We start from the raw sequence: 20,587 nt of genomic DNA on the forward strand, positions 1-20,587 counted from the left end.
GGACTCCATAGCATTATACTCCATTGAGGTCCCTCCCCTCCCCAAATCCTATCCACGCCTGGTTCTACCCCCAAAGTCTCCAGGTATTTCCCAATCCTAAACTGGCAATCCTACCTAAAATTAAGCAATTTATCATCCATAATATCACAAGGAAGTAAGTATCCTTTGAATACTTCCTCATACTTGAACCATTGAAATCCAAGAGAGGCAAACCCCTGCTTTGTATATATCAAGAGAATAGACCTCGCTTCAGAAAAGAGATGAAGAGCAGCTGTTTTTCGGTACCTCACTTCTCTTTACTGTAAGGAGTCTCTAAGCGGTTTACAATCGCCTTCCGTTCCTCTCCCCACACCGTATGAGGTATGTTTATTATTATTATTGGATTTATATCCCGCCTCTTCCTTTAGGCTCGAGGCGGGTCACAATAGTCTCAATGTGGGATGGAGAGAGCTCTGAGAGAACTGTGATTGGCTCAAAATCACCCAGCTGGCTACATGTGGAGGAGGAGTGGTGAATCAAATCCCCTTCTCCAGGTTAGAGGCCGCTGCTCTTAACCACTATGCCATTGGCTGTCATATACCACATGTGAAGGCTTACAGCATTGCTTTCCACAATTTCTGCTAGCCTTTACCCTGGCAGGGATCTGTCCTCGCAATTATTAACAACGCTTACAACTTCTTTCATAAGCCTATTTTGAAAAGAGTGGGGATATCATCCTCTTTGGCTGCGGAAGCCCCGTCGACACGGACGGGATTTGCTTCCTAAATCCTGTTGCCAGCCACTCAACGGGAATTAGTTATCCCAATTTCTGTCATCAGATCAGGCTGCTTAAACCTCGAGGTTCCAACTAATGGATTTGGGAAAACTGGCATCTCCTGCAGGTTCAATCACGCTGGTCCTCAGTGCCAAGGACAAAAAGAATAATTAAAAAAAAAACACTCTAACTAATCCATATAAATTGTTCCCGGAATGGCTCTGCAGATAATGCATTTTCAGTATGCTTTTGCGCCTGGATTTTCCCCTGCAGGACAGATGAAAATCTACTCCTAAAGACTCACTCAAAAAACCTTTATTGTCAAACAAATCTACTCCACAGTGGGTAGCTGGTGGTCTGAAGCAGCACAACCAAATTGGAGTCCAGGGGCACCCTTAAGGCCAACCAAGTTTGGTTCAAGGGATGAGCTTTCGGGTGCATGCACACTTCCTCAGATACAATGTGTGTGCGCATGAAAGCTCATCCCTCAAATAAAACTTGGCTGGCCTTAACTTTGGACTCCAACTTTGTCCTGCTACTTCTAAAGTGCACTGAGAGCGCATTTTTTACTGCCAAGTTGTGTTGTAATGTTGGCTTTTTAAAAATGGGCTCCTATGTTTTTATAGGGGCTTTAACGCTGAGACCTGCCACGAGACGGCTTGCCCTGAATGGCGGGATATAAATTTAATAAATAATAAAAATTGGCCCGCTTCTGAGGGGCAGGCCAGCTGCCACCAGGGTCTGCCCTGGCGCTGATACCCAATCAATCGCCTAACCCAACCCAGGCGAGTGCGTCTGCGGGCAGCTCGACCAGACCCCCCCTTCCCAAAGAAGACGCCTCTGTCCGCAGTCCCCTTCCCAGGCATGCCTCCACTCCTCCTCCTCCTGGAAGGCTGAGGGGTCACACGGCGGGGGAGCCTGGGGCTTGGTGGCGGGGGAAATGGGTGGCCGTCCAGCTGTGAGGGGTTGTGCTTTCTACTTCCACCAAGGTTTCCTCAACGACCCTTCCTCACCCCTCAGAGTGACAGAGAGCGAGCGACAAACGGCCGTTTGGCAAAACCGACGTTCACCCCTCCCCCAACCCCTCCCTTCTTCCCGCCGATTCCCCCCTTTTCCCCGTCGCCCCGCCTCCCCCCCGGCACGTGACGGGGGCCTCTGACGCCGGGCCGCGCGATGCCCTGGCGCTGACACTCGAAGGGGGCGGGGCCGTCGGACTGGGTCGCGGCTGGCATAGGCGGGCTGGAGGCGAGAGCAGGCAAGGCGAGCGGAAGGGAGGCAGCCAGGCAGGCGCGGAGCCGCGCGACCGGGACCTTTAACTGAGGTGAGGGGCCGTTATGGGGGGCTGTGGGGAAGGGGCGCCTGGCGTGGCTCCCGCCCGTTGGCTTGCAGAAGAGACTCCCTCCCCACCCACCTACTTCTCTCCTTCCCCCTTCATACAGTTGCGGTGTTAGTGCTCCGGGGTAGCAGCCCCGGAGTAACTCTCACTCTGCCCCCCCCCACCCCCCCCCCTCGTGGCTGAGCTCTTCGCCGCTCAAAGTGGATTACGGTCGAGGAGGGGAGAATAACAAGGGGAGGCGGGGGGCGTGTCCAGTGGTCCGGGGTGGGGGCCCTGCCTGCCTGCCTGCCTCGCTGCGGGTGGGGAAACGGTGCCATATGGGCGCCTCTGCAGGTCTAACCTGGCGAAAAACGGGGGCGGAGATGTATTTTTGTTTTTGAAGAAGATAATGTCTTTTTTGTTTGCTTGCCTTTAATTTAGGGGGGTGCAGAGGAGGTCCCAGGAAGAACTTGCTGGTGGCACCTGTCGGCTGGGCTCTGGGCCCCTGCCACCAGCCTTCCCCCTGCTTGTGGGCTGGAGGGGGGCAGAAGGACCCCTCTCTTTCCCCTGCCCCCCTTCCCAGGACACCTCCGAAGCCAGAGTTTGGGGGCTGGGGCTGGTGCAACCTGCTTCCGGAAATATGTAGGAATCCGCGTCCTAGGACGTCCCCATCAGCGGCATTGTTGCCTCAGCAGCCTGTGACTGGTTCATGCCCGGAAGCGTTGATGTTTGTGTGGCTCATACCCAGATGGAATGCCACCGTGGTAGTGCGGCTGGCCACCCCCTCCCCCTGGGCTTTTCCCCAACGGAGCTTCATGCATTGCTGGGGAAGTGGAGGCTTATTACTGTGGCGCATTTTGCTCTTGCTCCAAAGCGTGGTCGAGAGAGGTGCCACCTGCCTGTGAACACACAGCGTGCAAGGTATTTGCTGTACCGTGTATATTTGAGCAAGTAACAAGCCCCTGTCGGGTGGAATAATGATTAAGGAAGCATTACATAACTTTGTTTTACCAGTTAAGACAAACTGAAGAGTGGTGGGTGGGTGGGAGCTAGTAGCTGAGCTCTAAGTGGAAGTTTGGCATTTTCTCTCTTTGCTCTAGAGATTGCCAGTGTAGGCCTTAAACTGCTTCGAGCCTCGCTTATTTATGAGTTAACCACATTGTGTTAGGAACAGATTTCCCACTCCCCACCATTCTTCATAATCAATTGTAGTTAACACCATGTCAGAAGAGCATAGAGAAGGTGAATGTCTGCGATTGTGTTGCCTGTTTAGTTGTTTGACATTTAAATACCCCATGCCTTGAGAAACTAACAAGAGGTGTGAATGGTGAGTGATGTTTAAAATGACTGTGATTGGATGCTTCCTAATGTTACTGGGGATGGAGGTTTTGCAGGAGGAGTTAGACCATGCTTCTGGATCTGGACCCGACTGTCCATGCTTGCCATCTGTGTCTTTTTGTCTCGGTCCTCGTTTTGAAACTATTTCATGCAACGTTCAGTACAAATGAGTCATTGCAAGCTGTCAAGCAAAATTATTCTGATGCAATTTCAGTGTGTGAAATTGATTTTCCTCAGCAAATATGAAGAGAATGTATATGAAAGCTGGGGACTTGGCCTTCTGTGATGTGTTTGCTTCTCTGCCATAGTGACTAGGAACATTTCTGTTGTCGCTCTTTAGATTAGTCTCGTGTTCTTGATTCTTGTCAGTTGAATCTTCAGTTGTTTGTAAAGAAAGCCCTTTGTATTGCATTCCTTTACTGAAATAGGGGGGAAAAACCACTATCAAGGACAAAACTGTTATGACAGGAGAGGTGCATTTGGTTCTTAAGTGAAATTATGTCCTTAACAGAAAAGTTCTTGAATCCGAGTTTGTTCCTTGCATGCTGACAAGTCACAACATAAGAAAAAAGCATTTATTGTGTAGAAGACTGTTGGCTGTATTTTATTTCATCTGGCCTTGAATTGGCAAGAACTTATAGCAACGGGGAATCCAAATGTCCTCCAATGAGGCTTCAATGACTAACTTTGTTTATGCCTCAACATCATTAATGTGTTCATTGCAGCTGCTGGAAATAATGTTTGGCAGCACAATGGTCTGTGGTGAAGAACAAAGCTATTGTGCATGCTCTTTTGGGGTCACATAAAAGGTAGTAAAGCCTTTTTTTTACTTCCAGTTTTCACTACTGAGTTTTGAACACTGAACTTTGATGACTTTTAAAGTTATATTTTGGGGCCTTGGCTAGGCTCCGTGAATGTGAGCTGATGACAAATTCTGTATGGATTAAAAAAGGTTACAGAAATGGGAATGCATCAAGCCAGAAATTTAGCACACAGTTATATTGGTAGTGATATTGTAGTGATAATGTAGTGATTGCTATCGGGGTTTTCTTTGCTAATTTTGGGCTGCTGTGAAATTTGGAGAAGGAGATCAGTTGTAATGCTAATTTCAGAGCATCCTTGTAACTGCCTTGATTTGCATTGGTTTAGTGAAGTATATAGATTTTGAAGAGAAAAAAAATTGCTTCCAGTGTCTCCTACATTGCCACCCAACTGGAGAGGTATGCATTAGTAAGCTGTATTAAAAAATAATCACACTTTGAGAAACAGCAGGTGGATTTTATGACACCTTAGGGGGATTTGTCTTATGTGTTCTGAATAAGATGCTGACTGTTAGAGTAAGATAATCATAGTAAAAAAAAAAGGACACAGTAGGATGAAACCAAAGGCTGCAGGACAGGTTTATTGATCAGCTGTTTTCCCCAATGTGTTTTGAGCATACATGTTTTTCAGTAGGGGAAGCTGCTGACATATGAATTTGATTTCAGCAGGCTTTCCAAATCATCAGTTTATTTCAGAATAAAAGGACCACATGAACAGGTGTATTAAAATATACATTGCATTCAGGCTTCTGGAGTACTGAAAGGCTGTTTTTGCTACAAGTTTGCCTGCACAGTTCTGCAAGATGTAGCTTTCCCCCCAGGCTTTTGTTTGAGGCCAGGGCAAGGGAAGATCCCAGACCCCTCCTATAGGCACCAACCCTGAGAAATATGGCTGCAGTGGCAGGTTTTTGAGGTGGGCGGGATTATTTTTTAGTTGTTTTTAGACTGTTGTATTTTTAATATATCCATTTAATGTATCACCTGTCACGAGATGTCTGGTCTGGGAGTGGCAGTCTACATATGCAGTAAATAAATAGCTGAAATGGTCCATGGAATTAAACCAAAATGTGTATCTCTCTACTCTCCTCCTGTTTATTTCAGAGTAAATTGAATGTTTCAGCTGTTTGAATGTAAAATTTTAATGTAAGCTTGAAGCTTTAACTACAGTAGGTTTTTTTGCTTTGATGATATGAGAAGCTGCTGTAATAGGAAAAACTAATTTAATATTGATTAAAGCACATTATTACAATCTTCCAGTGTGGTGTAGTGGTTAAGAGTGGCAACCTCTAATCCTCTAATGGAACGGAAGGTGACTTATGCCACTTTGAGACTCCTTTGGCTAGTGAAAAGCAGGGTATGAAAACCAACTATTCTTTTAAAAAATATCAGTAGGAAATCGTTTGGTTTCTTTTTTATACCTTCGGAGTCAATTATACCCCTTGTGAAAAGTTGTTTGCAAGTTTGATCAAGCTGTATGTGATAGTTAACACCTTCCTGTCTAATAAGTTTGATCAGACAACCAGAATGGTGCCTTAATGTTCAATGAAATTACTAAGGTGCCAAAGCAGCAGAAACTCTTGTGAGATGTGAGGGTCAGTGACTCTTGTTAATTCTTAGGCCAGGCTTTCTCAACAACCCTTCTTAACAACCCTAGAAAGTTTTCCTGAATTGGGTGGGAGTTAATTTTTAATATTTTAAAATTAAACTTTTATCAGATGATATGATCGTATGTGGTCATGTTGACCCGCCACCCCCCCCTCTTCCCAAAATGGCCAGTGAAGGGCCTGGAGGGGAGAGCTCCTGTGTGGGCATGTACACACCCATTCTTCCCAACCATATTCTGCACGATCAAACCACTTCTGGAGTTCCTTAAAACTTGAAGAATGTTTCAGGGGTTTCTCAATGGTAAAGAAGTTGATAAATGCTCGTTAGATTAATGTATATTAAGGATACTTCCTCCTTTTTGGAAGGGCCATTGGGAAAAACTATATTCTCCTTTTATCTTTACAATACTTCTGTAGTAGGGTAAACAGAGAGTGAACTTCATGGCTGTGAGGATTTGACCTGTCTGCCTGGTCATGATCCAGCTCTCTAGCCACAACATCACACTGGCCCCTGACTTTTCAAAACCCTGTACTGTTGGCATTTTAAAGGCAAAAGGTGGGGGCATGTCATCTTTTCCAACTCTATAATTGCATGGAAAGATCCTGTTTCAATCAGGGGATTTTATTTTCTTAGTTTTTTAATGGTCTACCTCTTTTCTCTCTTTTATGGATAGAATTTATGCTGCTTATTTCTAATGACTTTTTGTTTTTTTTTATCCTGTGGTTTTTAATTATAAGTTGTGTCGGTGAGGACCCTGAAGAGGCAGCCTAGAGATATCTTTAATAAGTAACTGATATTCCCTTCTCCTTGTGTGGGCATGATTCAGATTGGGTGTGCATGCACTCACTATCTTTTATAGATTTGGTACCATCTATGTTGCCTCTATGATATCTACCTACTGATTATGTGAAATATTTTGCTGATTGAACCAAGATTCTTGCAAACTGAATTGTCTTTGCAAGGTATTAGCTAGAGAGCTGGATCATGACCAGGCAGACAGGTCAAATGACCCTTAAATGCCCTCATGTATATGCCCTTTAAAGCACTCCCCGCCCCTGGTAATGAAATGCAGGTTTTCCACTAATGCATAGCTAAATTATAAGTATTACACTCTTGTGTCTGTCAGCAAGGTGCAAGCACCTCAGAAAGATTTGACTAGGGAAGGCCAGGAAAAAAATTGGAATATTTTTTCCCTGAAGCTGTTTTTCCTCAGGAAAATGCATTACGGAATATTTTCTTTTCCCGTGATAAATAATTTGTTTATGACAAGGTGTTCATACATTTAATCCTCCAATATTATTTCTAAAAACTATGTAAAATGAAGACTTTTATGTAACACTATGTAAATTATCAAATCATTGCAATTCCTGTACACTGATGAAAAGCAAATACCTGGAATATAATACAAATACTGAGAAAATGTTGAGGGTACAGTACTAAAAACGGAAGAGGAAGATGCATTTCTTTCTCTGGGGGGTACTGCAGTTGTCTCAAGAAAAGGAAAAAAGTTTCAGTTTCCTTCTGCTTTTGGGCCCTTCAGGACTTTTTAGTTCCATTTTTGTAACAAAAATAATTTTTAAACTTCTCTGAATAATTTTTACTTGTAATATATCAAACATGATACTGTCTTCCATGTCAGTTTATATGACTTCCTGTAAAGAGTACTAATATTACATTTTTTCATTTCCCCTCAAAACTTCTCATATTTCCACAGAAACCCCTCCCCCGCTTTAATGTGTTTGGAAATTTTACATCTCTATTAACCCCAATATCTTTCATGTCAGATCTGTATTTGTGTACAAGAAACAAACCTTGAACATTTTAATCTGGAGTAGTTTTCATGATAAACACCTGCAGAGTTTTTGAACTGTAACTTAATTGAAGCATATCACATTACTTGTCCATCACTAATTTAAGGTGGAAGGGGTTAAGAGGGGAAAATGCACCACAAATCCTGAATTGCTAAAATGGTATAATTGCCCAGGTCCATTCAGTCCTGAATGCTAGAAATTGATGACAAAATAACCAAGAGTGTACAGGGTATTCAGGCTAAAACTTTCAAATAATAATGTAATTACCGAGATTTAGTGACTGGGATGGGAGGTCTTGGTTACCACAAGCAAAGCTTGTCAGGGTCAGGAACACATAACAGAAGAATTCAGTTGAAGCCAGTATTGGGAACTCTACGTATCTGTATACTCTTAATGTTTTTTGGAGTCTTATGAAGGTGGTGAGAATGGGTTTCCCAGACTGACACTGGGAGAAGTATAAATCTTTCATTTGCTTTCTCCTTTTCTGGCTCTGTTTGTGGTAAACGTTCCCCTCCTCTTCCTTTCTGTTGGTGGAACATTTTTGTTTAGGTGAACGTGCTTAGGGATTGCTGATCCTGAAGGGCATGTTGCAACAAAAATAATGCTGTCTCTAAGACTGCATTAATTAATTAATAATGAATGCACATAGCTTTCAATTATTCCAAGGAAGTAATGGGAAGATGCTGGTTTAATATGCTTTCAGTTATGCACCTCTTTCAAGAACAGCCCCACCTAGTGTGCTTTATGGTGGTTTGAAAGTTAGGAAGATACAAATGTTATTAGCAAGTTCTGGCTAGGCTAGACAAAGTATCATGCTATTGGAAAGGGAGATGGGCATTTGTATCATTCAAACTCCTAGCACTCTAACTCCTGTATCATTCTAACTCCTGTCCAAAATAGCTTGAATTATATATTGGAATTTGTCAGCTACTAGTGACATATATCTAGATGAAACATCCATAACTTCTGCAAGTTCTGGTTGTGCTAAGAGCTTTACAGCATTACCTGAGCAAAATCATTTTCTGTATATAGAAGGATGATTAAAAAGTATTTTATAACTCCCAGAGGTCTTTGACAAATGTTAATATTTAGGATAATATAATTAAAAAGGGGCCACTTCCAGTGCCTTTCAGTGATTATTTTTGGTAGAATTAACTTTTAGGATGGAACTAGTGAAATTATGGGATATGTATGTAATAGCAACTCCTTAATTAAGAAAATATGTTAAAATAAACAAAATGATCTTTTTCTTTACCTGAGATATAATAATATCTGAGCTATGTAAATAATTCCTGTACGTAAGCAAGAGAGATTGTCTTGAGCTAAAAAAAGATCTGATCCATTTTGTTAAGTAACTGAAACAATAGGCTTAGTAGATAGTGGGCAAAATGTAAGCGGCTAACAGTTACATGTGTTCATAAAGGTTATCTTGCTTTAATATATAATGTTCATCTACAGAATCTTTGGGCAGAGAAATAATAGTTTTGTGCATCACTGGACAAAATGCATATGGATCAGATCTTTAAGACCGAAATACAGTGATGCTTAATACTAGAGTCAGGATAACGAGCTCCAGAGCATTTGGCAAGTTGTTTTTGGGCATTTGTTCTGATGTTTTTGGAAATTTGTTCTGATTATGGACATGTCCTATTAAAGGACTGCCAAACAGATTCGGTTAAGTTGAAGATGAAACTCATTATATTATATGGTAATACTTGCGTTTCTTTCCTTACAGTTGTGCTGAAGAATTGAAGGAAAAACAACCATAATGCAGCTTACCTTTCACCTGGAAAGGTGAATACAACGTGACAAAGAAATGGCAGACAAAAGTGGAAAAATTCTTCCAGGGCCATTGTATATTGAGGTTGAATACGACTATGAGTATGAAGCAAAGGACAAAAGGATTGTGATAAAACAAGGGGAGAGATACATCTTGTTGAAAAAGACAAATGATGACTGGTGGCAAGTCAAAAAGGATGAGAATTCCAAGCCTTTTTATGTCCCAGCACAGTATGTGAAAGAAGTGACTCGCAAAGCATTAATGCCACCTATTAAACAGGTGGGTGGACTGCCAAACAGTTCGCTCAAACTTATGCATGGCTTACAGAGGTCTACAGAAAATGTGAATAAATCTCCAGAGCTTTCGAGTTTTGGAAAATCATCTCCGGTTCAAGTGTCGGGCCTAGTTCGGGATGCCAATCAGAATCTTGGACCAAACAGTAGTCCAGGTCAGACTTTTGGACTGAGCTTGGACCTTGCACAAAATAATGGAAAACTTAATGAATTGCAGTTCCCTAAAGTCTCCACTCAGAACAGAACCTTCTCCATGTCCTATTTTCCTTGTTCTGAATGTATGGAAATAGAAAAGACCAGTTTTTTGCAAGAGCAGGCTTGTGATTCTGCAGGAGAAGGTTCAGAAAAAATCCACCAGGATTCAGAATCTGGGGATGAGCTCAGCAGCAGCTCCACAGAGCAAGTGCAGGTAAGATGAGATGCATTGCAGTAAGTATTGTTCTTTCAAGCCAAAGTTTATATTAATATTCCTGAAAAATACTTGCTCATTATGTTGGGGAGGGGGCTCTTTGCAGTTCTGTTTATGAATTTGTCCCATTGATCTCAGTTGAACAGGCATGTTCCATCTGTGCTGCCTAAGAGCATCTCCTGGGTGTTCTGTGACCTTAGTACATGTAAGCAGCCGGTAAGGTTGAAGTGGAATATTTTGGCATTAAACTCCTGCTTCAAAATAGTGTCATGGAGTTGATTGCATGGCTGCTGTTGGCTTGAATTCTTTTTCTTATGGTGAATGGGTTTGCATCTACCCATTGCTTTTATATCTCCTTCCCCTCTTTGGACCAACCTGTGGTCCTGCAACTGCTTTTTCTACTTCCCTTCCCTTTTTTTTTTTTTTTGTTTTTTGTCCAGGCTGTTTGATGGCAGCACCAGCATTCCTTAGGAAATAACATCCTTAGTAGCAGGAAATGAACCAATACAATACTTGGTTCATGCTTGTAAAATTAGTTTTGCACATCTGAAAAAGTTTAGTTCCAGTGTTAATGTTGAAAAATGTAGTTGTGTCTGGGAGAGGCAGATTCAAATCCCCATATTGCCATAGAAGCTTCCTGGGTGGCCTTAGTCCAGCCTTTCTCACCTTTTTTTGCCATTGAGAAACTCCTGAAACTCTTCAGGCTTTGAGAAACCCCAGAAGTGGCTAGATGGAACAGAATATGGTTGGAGAGGATAGCTGTGTACGCGTCCACCCATGACCCTCCCTCTTCCCACCCCCTCCAGGCCTATCAATGGCCATTTTGGGAGGGGGGGGAATGTCAACATGACTGTATATGGTCATACCACCCATAAATGTTTAACAAATTTAGAAAATACATAGCAATTGATTAACTCCCACTAATTTGGGAAACCTTTCCAAAGCAGTTAAGAACCTCCAAGGTTGAGAAAGCCTGCCTTAGCCAGTCAGATGTACTCAGACTAACCTAATTCAGAGGTTGGTTGTTAGGATAAGATGAATGAGGAAATAATTATTATGTAAGCCATACATATGTTGTCTTAGTCCCCATTGGGAAGAAAAGTGAGGTATAAATGAAATAAAATTAATAAATTCTGATTTGCATATCTGATCAGGTGTCACTGTGATATTGTACCATAAATGATACTGGATTTGTAGAAAAGCCTGAAACATATCCAGTAAGTTGATTCATAATAGTGTAAAGGTGAAATTAAAAAAAATGTTAAAAACAACTTTGATCTTTGTTGTTAGAGTATAGGAAGATGTAATGTGTAGAAGCTAACTGCCTCTTCCCACATTCATATACCATCTATTTTACTCTGCTGATATTTTTGGTCCTGTTTTTTGTGGCTTCCTGTCTTCATCTTACACTTTTGTGAACAGTTCCAGACTGCCTTAGTTACAGCTCTTTATCTTGCCTGCCCTAGTGGATGGCAAAGAACAGAAGTCTGGGCTAATTCACAGGTTGTATAAAAGTGGATTTCATGTGTTCATGATTCATTGAAGTTGCATGTGGATGAGAGGGCGTTCATTGTACCACCACTATATTATGTGAACTATCAAACTTCTAGTAGCCTGAATTGCTGCTGTTGGTTCTCTTTCCCCCTTGTTCAGGTTCAATAGACAATTTCTGATAATGTTTCTACTACTGTTTATGGGAGAAAATTCCAGTTTGGATTTTGGTTTGGGTTTGATCTTGAGTTTCAACTTTTTCTCTTTTATGTATTTTTATTATATTTAGTTTATGTCCTGTACAGTTTAGTGTACTGTGTTTTATAGAGGAAATGCATTGCACAGAGTAAAGTGACTTTGTACCTTATTAAAATGGGATTTAACTGTTCTATAGTTTCTTTCCATTTGTGGCTGTGTGAATTGATATATTAAAGGGTTATTGAAGAACGCAACTTTCACATAGAGGAATTTTGACCCCAAGTAGACCCCTTTTAAGATTTTAATGCCTAGTATTATTGGCTACAGAACTGCCCAACATTTTACCAAGTAGGATTAGCAGGTAGTATCCCAAACTAGAAATAAGTGTTTACTTTTAAAGAATGAATTTTAACTAGCAAAAAATTGAAAGGGTTTAAAAGTGATGTGGGAGTGAACACTTTTGAGTAAATGGATTGTCATTCGTAGGGGGCGGGTCCTTTCTTTTTGTAGATATGGCAGCTCATTTACTTGTGTGGTACAGTATTAGCAGTCAGAAAGAATTTAGGTGTCCCAACTTCCCCTCCAAATCAGACTCCTGGAACCAAACTGAGCCACTAGTCCTGCAATGAGCATCTCTTGTGTTGTTCCGGTGGTGGAAGAAGCATTCACGGCCCTCCTCCTCCATGCCTGGCCATTTAAGAACAAGCAAACGTTGCTGAATTAATCAGAACTAGGGACTGTGCCAGCCAAATCCACTGCTTTCTATAAATCTTCCAGTAATGACCATTGTTTGGCAGCCATTGACTGTGTAGAAATTAGAGGTTTAACAAGCTGTTCTTATTGGTGCCAGAACGTGAAGTTCCAAACTGCATATTTTTGAAAGTAAGTGTTAAGCCAAATGCTGAAAAGTGAACTCCACATGATGTTTGTGCCTTTCATTTGTAGGCTGAAAGAAGAAAGATCTTGAGTAGATTCTGGTAACATGCAGGGACTTGGTGTCCTATTCTTACATAATTTGAAGTTTTGAGTGTGTGTGTGTGTGTGTTGGGAGGAGAAGGAAAGAAATTGTAGCTCACTTTTTAATAATTGAAACACAGTATTAGAATAGTTTAGACAATAAATCTTTTAAGTATAGGGTTGTATAAAATCTTTATTTCTGATGAGGATGATAGTTGATTACAGGATGCTCAGATTACTAAAATGTATACCAAACTGGCCACACTGTTTCCCTTTTTGCTTGATTTGCTTAGGTTGCCGTAAGAAGCTTCTGGTTTTTCCCTTCTGGTTCATTTTCCCCTTCTGGGTCATTATTTTTTCAAATGCTCTGTTACGGTCTAAAATCATTATAAAGAGTATACCAATAAAAACCATGTACATATACTTTGGGTCACTGTATGTATATATTTTTGCTAATATTATGTTCACAGTGCAGGTAATTTTTTAAATTAAATATAAAATGCTTAAAGATGGCTTAGGCTACGCATCTCACATAATTTCTAAATATGGATGGGACTTCTTACAAGAGATGCCCCCAACAATTTTTAGAGCAAAACCCTGCTTTGATACCTTCTGACAGGAGATGTTCTCGTGTTGAATTCTGCCAATTAGCATTTTGTTTCAGGGCTTCTGTTTATGAATTAGTAATCTGTTGGCATTTCTCTGGCATATGGGTGTCTATGTAAAGTGCCATCAAGTCACAGCAATAGGATTTTGAAGATGGGCTAACGGAGGTGGGTCAGCCATTGCATTCCTCTGCACAGGGACCCTGAAACACCTTGGTAGTCTCCAAATCCTAACCAGGGCCAACCTTGCTTAGCTTCCAAGGTCTGATGACACCTTGGCTAACCCAAACCAATTCAGATCAGGACTTCCCAGGTGGGCAGTCAACAAAAATATTCTCTGGGAAAATATGAGAATTGAATGTTAACACAACTAAATATATTTATAAGCATCTTAAGCTTTGTTTGTGGAGCTTTGTGTGCTCTAAGTGTTGGCTCTTGCTGAGTGTCTTAAGCACTCAATAGTAACGAGACAAAAACATCAGAAACTTATCAGATCAAATTCAGTGTTCAGGAAGATGCATTCACGCTCTTCTCTTATGGCACCTTTTAAGGAGCTTTATTACATGTCCAAACCTCAGACTGTCTTGTGTTCCTATGACAGTTATGTATATGCAGTTTGTACATCTGAACTTACGGCTGTTGGGGGCAGGCTCTGTGTATGAGGGTTTATTTACTTAGTGTTACATGCCCAAGGGAAGGAAGACAAAACATGAAGGGTAGTGGAATTTTCTAGGAATCATACGTGTCGGTTTTTAAAAATCCATTTAAACATTTATATCCCGTACTCTTAGCCAGTATTTGGTTCTCAATGCAGCTTACAATGAAAATAAAATAATTTTTAAAAATGCAGCAGACAGAATGGGAAGTATCACAATATGAAAACACCAGCAGAATCTGAAAATAGCCAGTAGGTATAGCTGCATCAAACAGTTGAAACTGGTGCCATCTAAATGTCTTATAATGATCATAGTCTAATTGTCTTGGCTGGATTTGTTCATGATTTGCGGTAGGGATACTGCATTGGATTTCAAACTGCCACTGTAAAGAATCAAGTATCATTGATCACAAAAGCAGAATATATAGTTGTAGATGATTCTTCCCTCTGCCTTCTGCACCACCTTCCCATTATTCTGTAATAACACTGTGAACTTGGGTAGATGCAGTACTAGCTTCTGTGACTTATAAATCAGGAACTAAGCTCATGATCCAGGCCTTGACAAATTTTCTTTGGTTCTAAAATTTATGTGTCAGCTTTCAAGGCTATGGATGATGATAGTTTCCAATTATTGCTACCCCCAAAAAATATTAGTCACTTCTGAAGAAATTAATTTTCCTTGAAGGCTGAAATGAGCAAACCCTCACCCCTCTTTCTCTGTCTCTCTCTCTCTCTGTGTGTGCAGAAAACAGGGGAGGAGAAGGAAATCAGTCAAATAGCTTTCCAGGCTCACTTCAACTGCCTCTTAAGAAATGTTAATAGGTCTAGCTAGAGACAATAGAGTCTAATCTCTGCCCTCCCCAAGCAGGGAACAGAGGTCTGGGGGAATTAAATACTAGAGAGACTTCATGAAGAATCTCCAGGAAATGCTTCTTTGACCTGGCCTGATCTGGTCACCGGGTGGGGAAAAGAGAGGAGATAAAACTCAGGGGAACAAGGAGAAAGGTCTGTTTCATGCTGTCCATTAGACTAGACAGACCTCTTAACTGAGGCTGGAAAATGGTGGCCATTATAATGTGCTGGCCTAGACAGCAGGATGAAATAGTAAGGTAATGGTAACTCTGTAGGGATCTATAGCATCCTAAGGTAAGGAGCCTATGCAATACGATAGGGGTATGTATAGAGAGAGGGACAGAAGAATTGCATTTTACCCATTCATTTAGTATCTTGTTCAATCTGGTGCTGTGCTAAAAGTATAGTTGTGAACATTTTCTTTTTAACAAATACTGTGTGATTTTTTAAGCTAGTAGTGGCTCACTGTACCACATAGACTTCCACCATCTTGGATACAGTATTTTAAAAGGAGTGCCGGGGGAGACATTCACTTGGCAAGAGGCTATTCTTCCAGTGGTGCACAAGACTGTAAATGGTCCCCATGGTGACCAGGCATTGGGCAGTGGGAGACACAGAAGCAAGGCCTCATTACTTGGAAGAGAAACTGGGAGTCCTGGCCTTCCCAGTGGACAATTGCTTACAAAAGGTTAGGTGGTGACAGTGGTTACCTGAGAGAGAAAGAAAAGTCTTTCCTGACACCATCTTAGCATATGCATATCATTCAGTTTGGGGAATTGCATGGTTGCATCCCTTTTAGATTCACTTGAACATAATGAATGACGTTTTCTGACGTCTGTGTCCGCTTAAAATACATTTACAAAAGTACAGTGAGAGTTACATTGAAAAAAACACCCTTTTTTGCAGAACATTTTTATTCCCTTTATTGGTTTACTAGCCAGCTTCTGTTTCTGCTAGCCACAACCTTCCTCTTAATTTCCTCTTCTCCACTCAGTTCTGTGGTAAGTTCAGAGAGCTTGTGGGAGAAACAGGGCTTAGAGCTGAAATCTGTTGGATTGTTGCTCTTAAAATTTCTGATGGTACCAGGGGGAGCAGGTAAAGGGATGTAGGAGGGTTAATAAATGGAAACTCAGTCCAGACAAGACTGAGGTGCTGTTGGTCAATGACTGTTGGTCAATGACTGCTGTTGGTCAATGACTGGAGGACTTGAGGAGCCAGCAGGTCTTGGAGGGGATTGCAGTAACCCTGAAGGAACAGGCTTGTAGTTGAAGGTGCGGTTTGATCCTGGCCTGTGATTAGAGATTTAATGTTCCCGTGGTACATGAATGGGATTGCGTTCAGGCTAAATTGCGGTCATGTACTTTATAGGACTGCCTTTGGACGTACTGAATTTTCTGGACCATTTCCAAAATGCAGCAGCCAGATTATTATTGGGAGCTAGATATGGGGATTGTGTCAACACCTGTGGTAAAAAGATCTGCACTGGTGCCTCTTTGCTTCTGAGCTGGGTTCAGAGTGCTGGTTCATATCCTTAAAGCCGTAAATGTATAGGGCCAAGAGTACCTGAAGAGCTACCTCCTCCCTTATGCAGCCTGCCATTTAAGACCTGCCTCACAAGCCATGCTGTTCCTTCTTTAATGGAGAGAATCATATGCATTCATGTTCTTCTCTTGTGGAGCTGTGTTGCATGTCCAAGCCACAAACTGTCTTGTGTGCCTATGAGAGTGATGTGAATGTGGTTTGTACATCTGAACATATGGCTCTTGGACAGGTTCTGTGCATGAGGGTTAATTACTGTGGCTTCACTATTAGATATTAGGCATGTTGTTTTCTCTTGGTCCCAGTTTAACATCCCCCCCCCCCAATTCCTCTGAAGGGATTTCCCATGAATTGTGTAAATTCAGAAGGATTTTCTGCCACAGTTACTTGTATGACATTAATCTCGGGGTTTCATGAAACTCTGGTTGACAAAGCCTGGGTTAGAGTGTTGGACTAGATTGGGGAAACCCAGGTTCAAATCCCCACTCTGCCATGGAAGGTTGCTGGGTGCCCTTGGGCCAGACACCTAGTCTCCCCCACATTTGCCTCTCAGGGTTATATTTTGAGGATAAAATGAAGTAGAGAACTATATACACTGCTTCGGCCAAATATTGCTGTGAATGCTTCTGATCAATGTGGCATCACGTGGTTTTATCCCATGACATCATGACACCCTGCTGAATGGACTTGAGGGAGTGGGTTGATGAGAAACGGGCAGCTCTGTCTGTCTCCCTCTCAGTGTACCTGGCCTCACCATAATAATTAGGCCTAAAGGCCTGCTCCTGGCCAGAGGGCCTGAGGCCCTTGGTGAATGAGTTGGTTGAAAGCTACTCTTTCATATAATGCAGTGGTCCCTGACCTTTTTATCACTGGGGACCGGTCAATGCTTGACAATTTTACTGAGGCCCGGGGGGGGGGGGGGAGGCAGTCTTTTTTTGAGGGACATCGCTGCCGCCTGAGTCCCTGCTCCGTTTGCTTTCCTGCTGGTGCCCCTGACTTCCCGCTGTCCACTGGGGGCGCTGCCAGCAGCAGCTGTGCACTGCCACGCTGAGGGTGAGCCCCAGCCATGGCGGCCGCTGGAGAGGACCAAAGGTGAGCCGGTGGCAGAGTGGCAGGGCAGCCCCCAAGGCAGCAGCCGGAGAGGAGGATGAGGAGGAGCCGCGGTACCAACTGATCCATGGACTGGCACCGGTCCCCGGACCGGGGGTTGGAGACCACTGATATAATGCAAAGATTGCAGGCAGGCTTTTAGTACTACTGCACTTGGAATGCTCCAATTTCCTTTTATTTTATCAAGATAGTTTCTTGATTCTGTTGTGTTAACATTCTTTCAAGCCTTTAAAAAAAAAACTGTGCTAGATCGCTTGAGAAACCTTGCATCTTTAGTTAAGTTTAGCTTTACATATGCCTTTAACTTCATTTCAAGCCCCTATTTTGGCTTCTGGTGGTGTCTGTGATAATAATTTATTATCACACTTAAGCATCACCTTCCCCCATTCATAGAAAAGCTATTATTAGTAGCGAGATGGGTTGATCAGTACAAATATAGGCACTGACCTATTTACAAAGATTGCTCTGTCTTTCATCCTCTTTAGTAATTGACTATTGCATAAACTGTGAAGCACTAAAGGGGATTATCACTACGAAGACAGTATCTTGCCTTCATAACTATTCCGTGGTGATGATCTCTTTTCTGCTTCAGGTTTATACTGATAATCTGCAGCTTTGATCAAAAAATGGTTGAGGAAATGTGTATTAATCATCTCTGAGGAACTCTATCTCCTCCCCCCCCCTCAATTCTGGGAGTAGAAGGAATTGGTATAAAGGCAGTTCATGTTCTCAGAGTTCCCTAGCCTAACAAATACATGTGTTTGAAACACAAAAACAGTCTTACAAAAATAGGATACCCTCTTCTAGGCATAGGAGCATTTCTCACTCACATTCTCTCCATATCACCTGGCTGATAAATTCTTTCCTAAATGTGATTCTAGATGTGCTATGAGCCGAAATGTATGCTAATTATTATCAAAACTGTGGCTGCTGACATATGGCTTTGAGGAACTGAATTGGCAACTATCCTTAATCTTGTACTGAATGGCAGATGGCATTCTCTTTCTGTCACAAATAATACTGTGGATAGAAATGATGGATCTGAAAGCAGAGAGTTTCATATCTCATTACTAATCCCTAATTCTCAATTATATTATTTATTTGGTTTTTCCCCCCTCAGTGATTCCAGTCACTTTGGAGGGCTGGGGAGTAGTTCATTGGTTCTTGGATACAATGGAAACAAAGAAGTTTATCATGGTTGTCCTGTGCAGTCTCATGCCGAGTTATGCATAACAGATGCTGTAAGTTTTTTCTAGTTAGCCTAGTAACAGAGCAGGAGTGCATCTTTGACATGTGCTCTCCCAGCTGCATTGGCTTCAGATTGAGGGCTGAATCAGGTTCAAGGTTTTGATGATCACCTTAAAGCCCTAAACAGTCTGGAACCATACCTGTGGGACTGCTATCTCCCCCAACAGAGAGAGGCTGAGGCCTTCCCCTCAAGAACATCAGGAGAGTCCTGCTGGGTCAGACCAGTGAGGGTCTATCCTGCCTCACACAGTGTCCAACCAGCTCTTCTGAAGGGCCAGTAACAAGACCCAGAGGCCGAGGCCTTCCTCTAACGTTGCCTTCTGGCTCTCAGATTCAGAGTGTTAGTGCCTCTGAATGTGGAGGCTCCCCTCAGTCACCATGGCCAGTAGTCACAGACAGATTTATCCTCTATGAATCTGTCTCATCCCTTTAAAAGTTAAATCCCTTTTAAAGTTAAAATCTCACTCCTGGCTGCTGCCCAGTTAAAATGTAATAATGCGATAAACATTTTTAACCTGTTTGTAAAATATCTAGCACATTTTCTTATGCCGTTAATGAGCATGTGAACCAATGGAGTTCAATTTATAAAAGTACGTGCCTCAACGTAGGCCGTGACATGAAGTTTATTTGCCTCAATGCTAGACTGACTTAATGTGCTTTGGTTATACTTGCATCCTGCCTTTCAAGTCATTCAGGGTAGTGCGTATGAGGTTTTTCTACTTTTAGCTTCTAATAACTGTGGCATATTATTTGGAAAGGTTGACTTGCTCTTGTACAGTAGTTACAATTTACTAGGTGTGGCAACCATGCTAGGCAGCATTTGTTAATTAGAATATGGAAAGATTACAGGTCAGGGTCAATACAGCAACATCTGAAGGGTTGTGAAAACTGCTTGTACATTGTCTGGTCATAGATGGTTCGTGTTTCTTTAATATCGAAAGACTACTGAGGCAAAGGAGCATGAGGACATTTGCTGACGTGTCAGCTTTTTTTATGGCTTGCCAGATAACCTGTTTATAACTTATTTAAAAATGCTGAACATAGCAAGCTTTCCAGTATCAGAAGGTTTAGAACTTCTTGGTTTCATGCCAGAGTTCAGGAAATGGACTTCCCGAACTTTGGCTTTTCACGTGAGAGATAATTAGGGCTGCATAAGTATTTCTCTTCTAGTTAAATAGGTTCTTTCCACAGTATTTGGAACAAGTTCCGTCTGCTATATGTGTTTTTCTGTAGGCAATGTTCTGAGGTATAGTCAGAAGAATATTTTGACATAACTGTCAGTGAATGAAGATGAAAAAGGAAAGTGAAGCAACACTAGAAATGCGAAGCATTCAAGTAAGTCCGCTGACTAAGTTTTCTAGTTTTATGCGTCATGTTAGGGCTTGCAGATGCGAGTTTTTCCTTCCCTGATTTTTTGCTGTCTTGTGTCTCTGAAATAGCATTGTTTCTTCTATGTAAAGCTTTGGGAAGGAGCAACTTGGGGGATGAATGTTTGTGGGAGGGGATGTTCAGCACTCGGGCTTCCTTGAATTTGTTGCATCTCCTTGCTGAGTCATACAGCTGCTTCCTTGGGGTGCTGAAGAAGCCACTTAACTAAAAACTGAAAAAAATGTAATTTGTAGGAACAAGATGGTGGCAAGAATGCACAGCTCCTTCGCCTGCTGTCTGTCCCCCATCAGAAGTGGCTCCAGACCCATATCTATAGCCACTTTGTTGTGAGTGGCTGAGGAAAAAAGTCCGGTCCCTTTCATAAAGACAATATTTGGGATGGGTTGTTAAAGCTTTTCATGGCATGGCAATGAATAA

At 42.0% G+C, this 20,587-nt stretch overlaps 1 protein-coding gene across 11 annotated transcripts in view; it reads left to right on the plus strand.

The window, feature by feature from the left end:
- The first annotated feature begins 1,935 nt into the window (after positions 1–1,935).
- ARHGAP12 (Rho GTPase activating protein 12) overlaps positions 1,936–20,587 on the plus strand; it is a 64,439-nt gene continuing 45,787 nt past the window's right edge. For 10 of the 11 annotated variants that reach the window (XM_077302486.1, XM_077302489.1, XM_077302490.1 and 7 more), the window contains exons 1-2: positions 1,936–2,075; positions 9,380–10,126. In XM_077302486.1, the coding sequence (XP_077158601.1) occupies positions 9,461–10,126 (666 nt within the window). In that variant the 5' untranslated portion in view covers positions 1,936–2,075; positions 9,380–9,460. Of the gene's footprint in view, positions 2,076–2,510; positions 2,991–9,379; positions 10,127–20,587 lie in introns of all 11 variants that reach the window. The other variant, XM_077302488.1, reaches the window with a different exon arrangement.

The sequence above is a fragment of the Paroedura picta genome, chromosome 11 (assembly GCF_049243985.1).
Source record: "Paroedura picta isolate Pp20150507F chromosome 11, Ppicta_v3.0, whole genome shotgun sequence".
NCBI lineage: Eukaryota > Metazoa > Chordata > Lepidosauria > Squamata > Gekkonidae > Paroedura > Paroedura picta.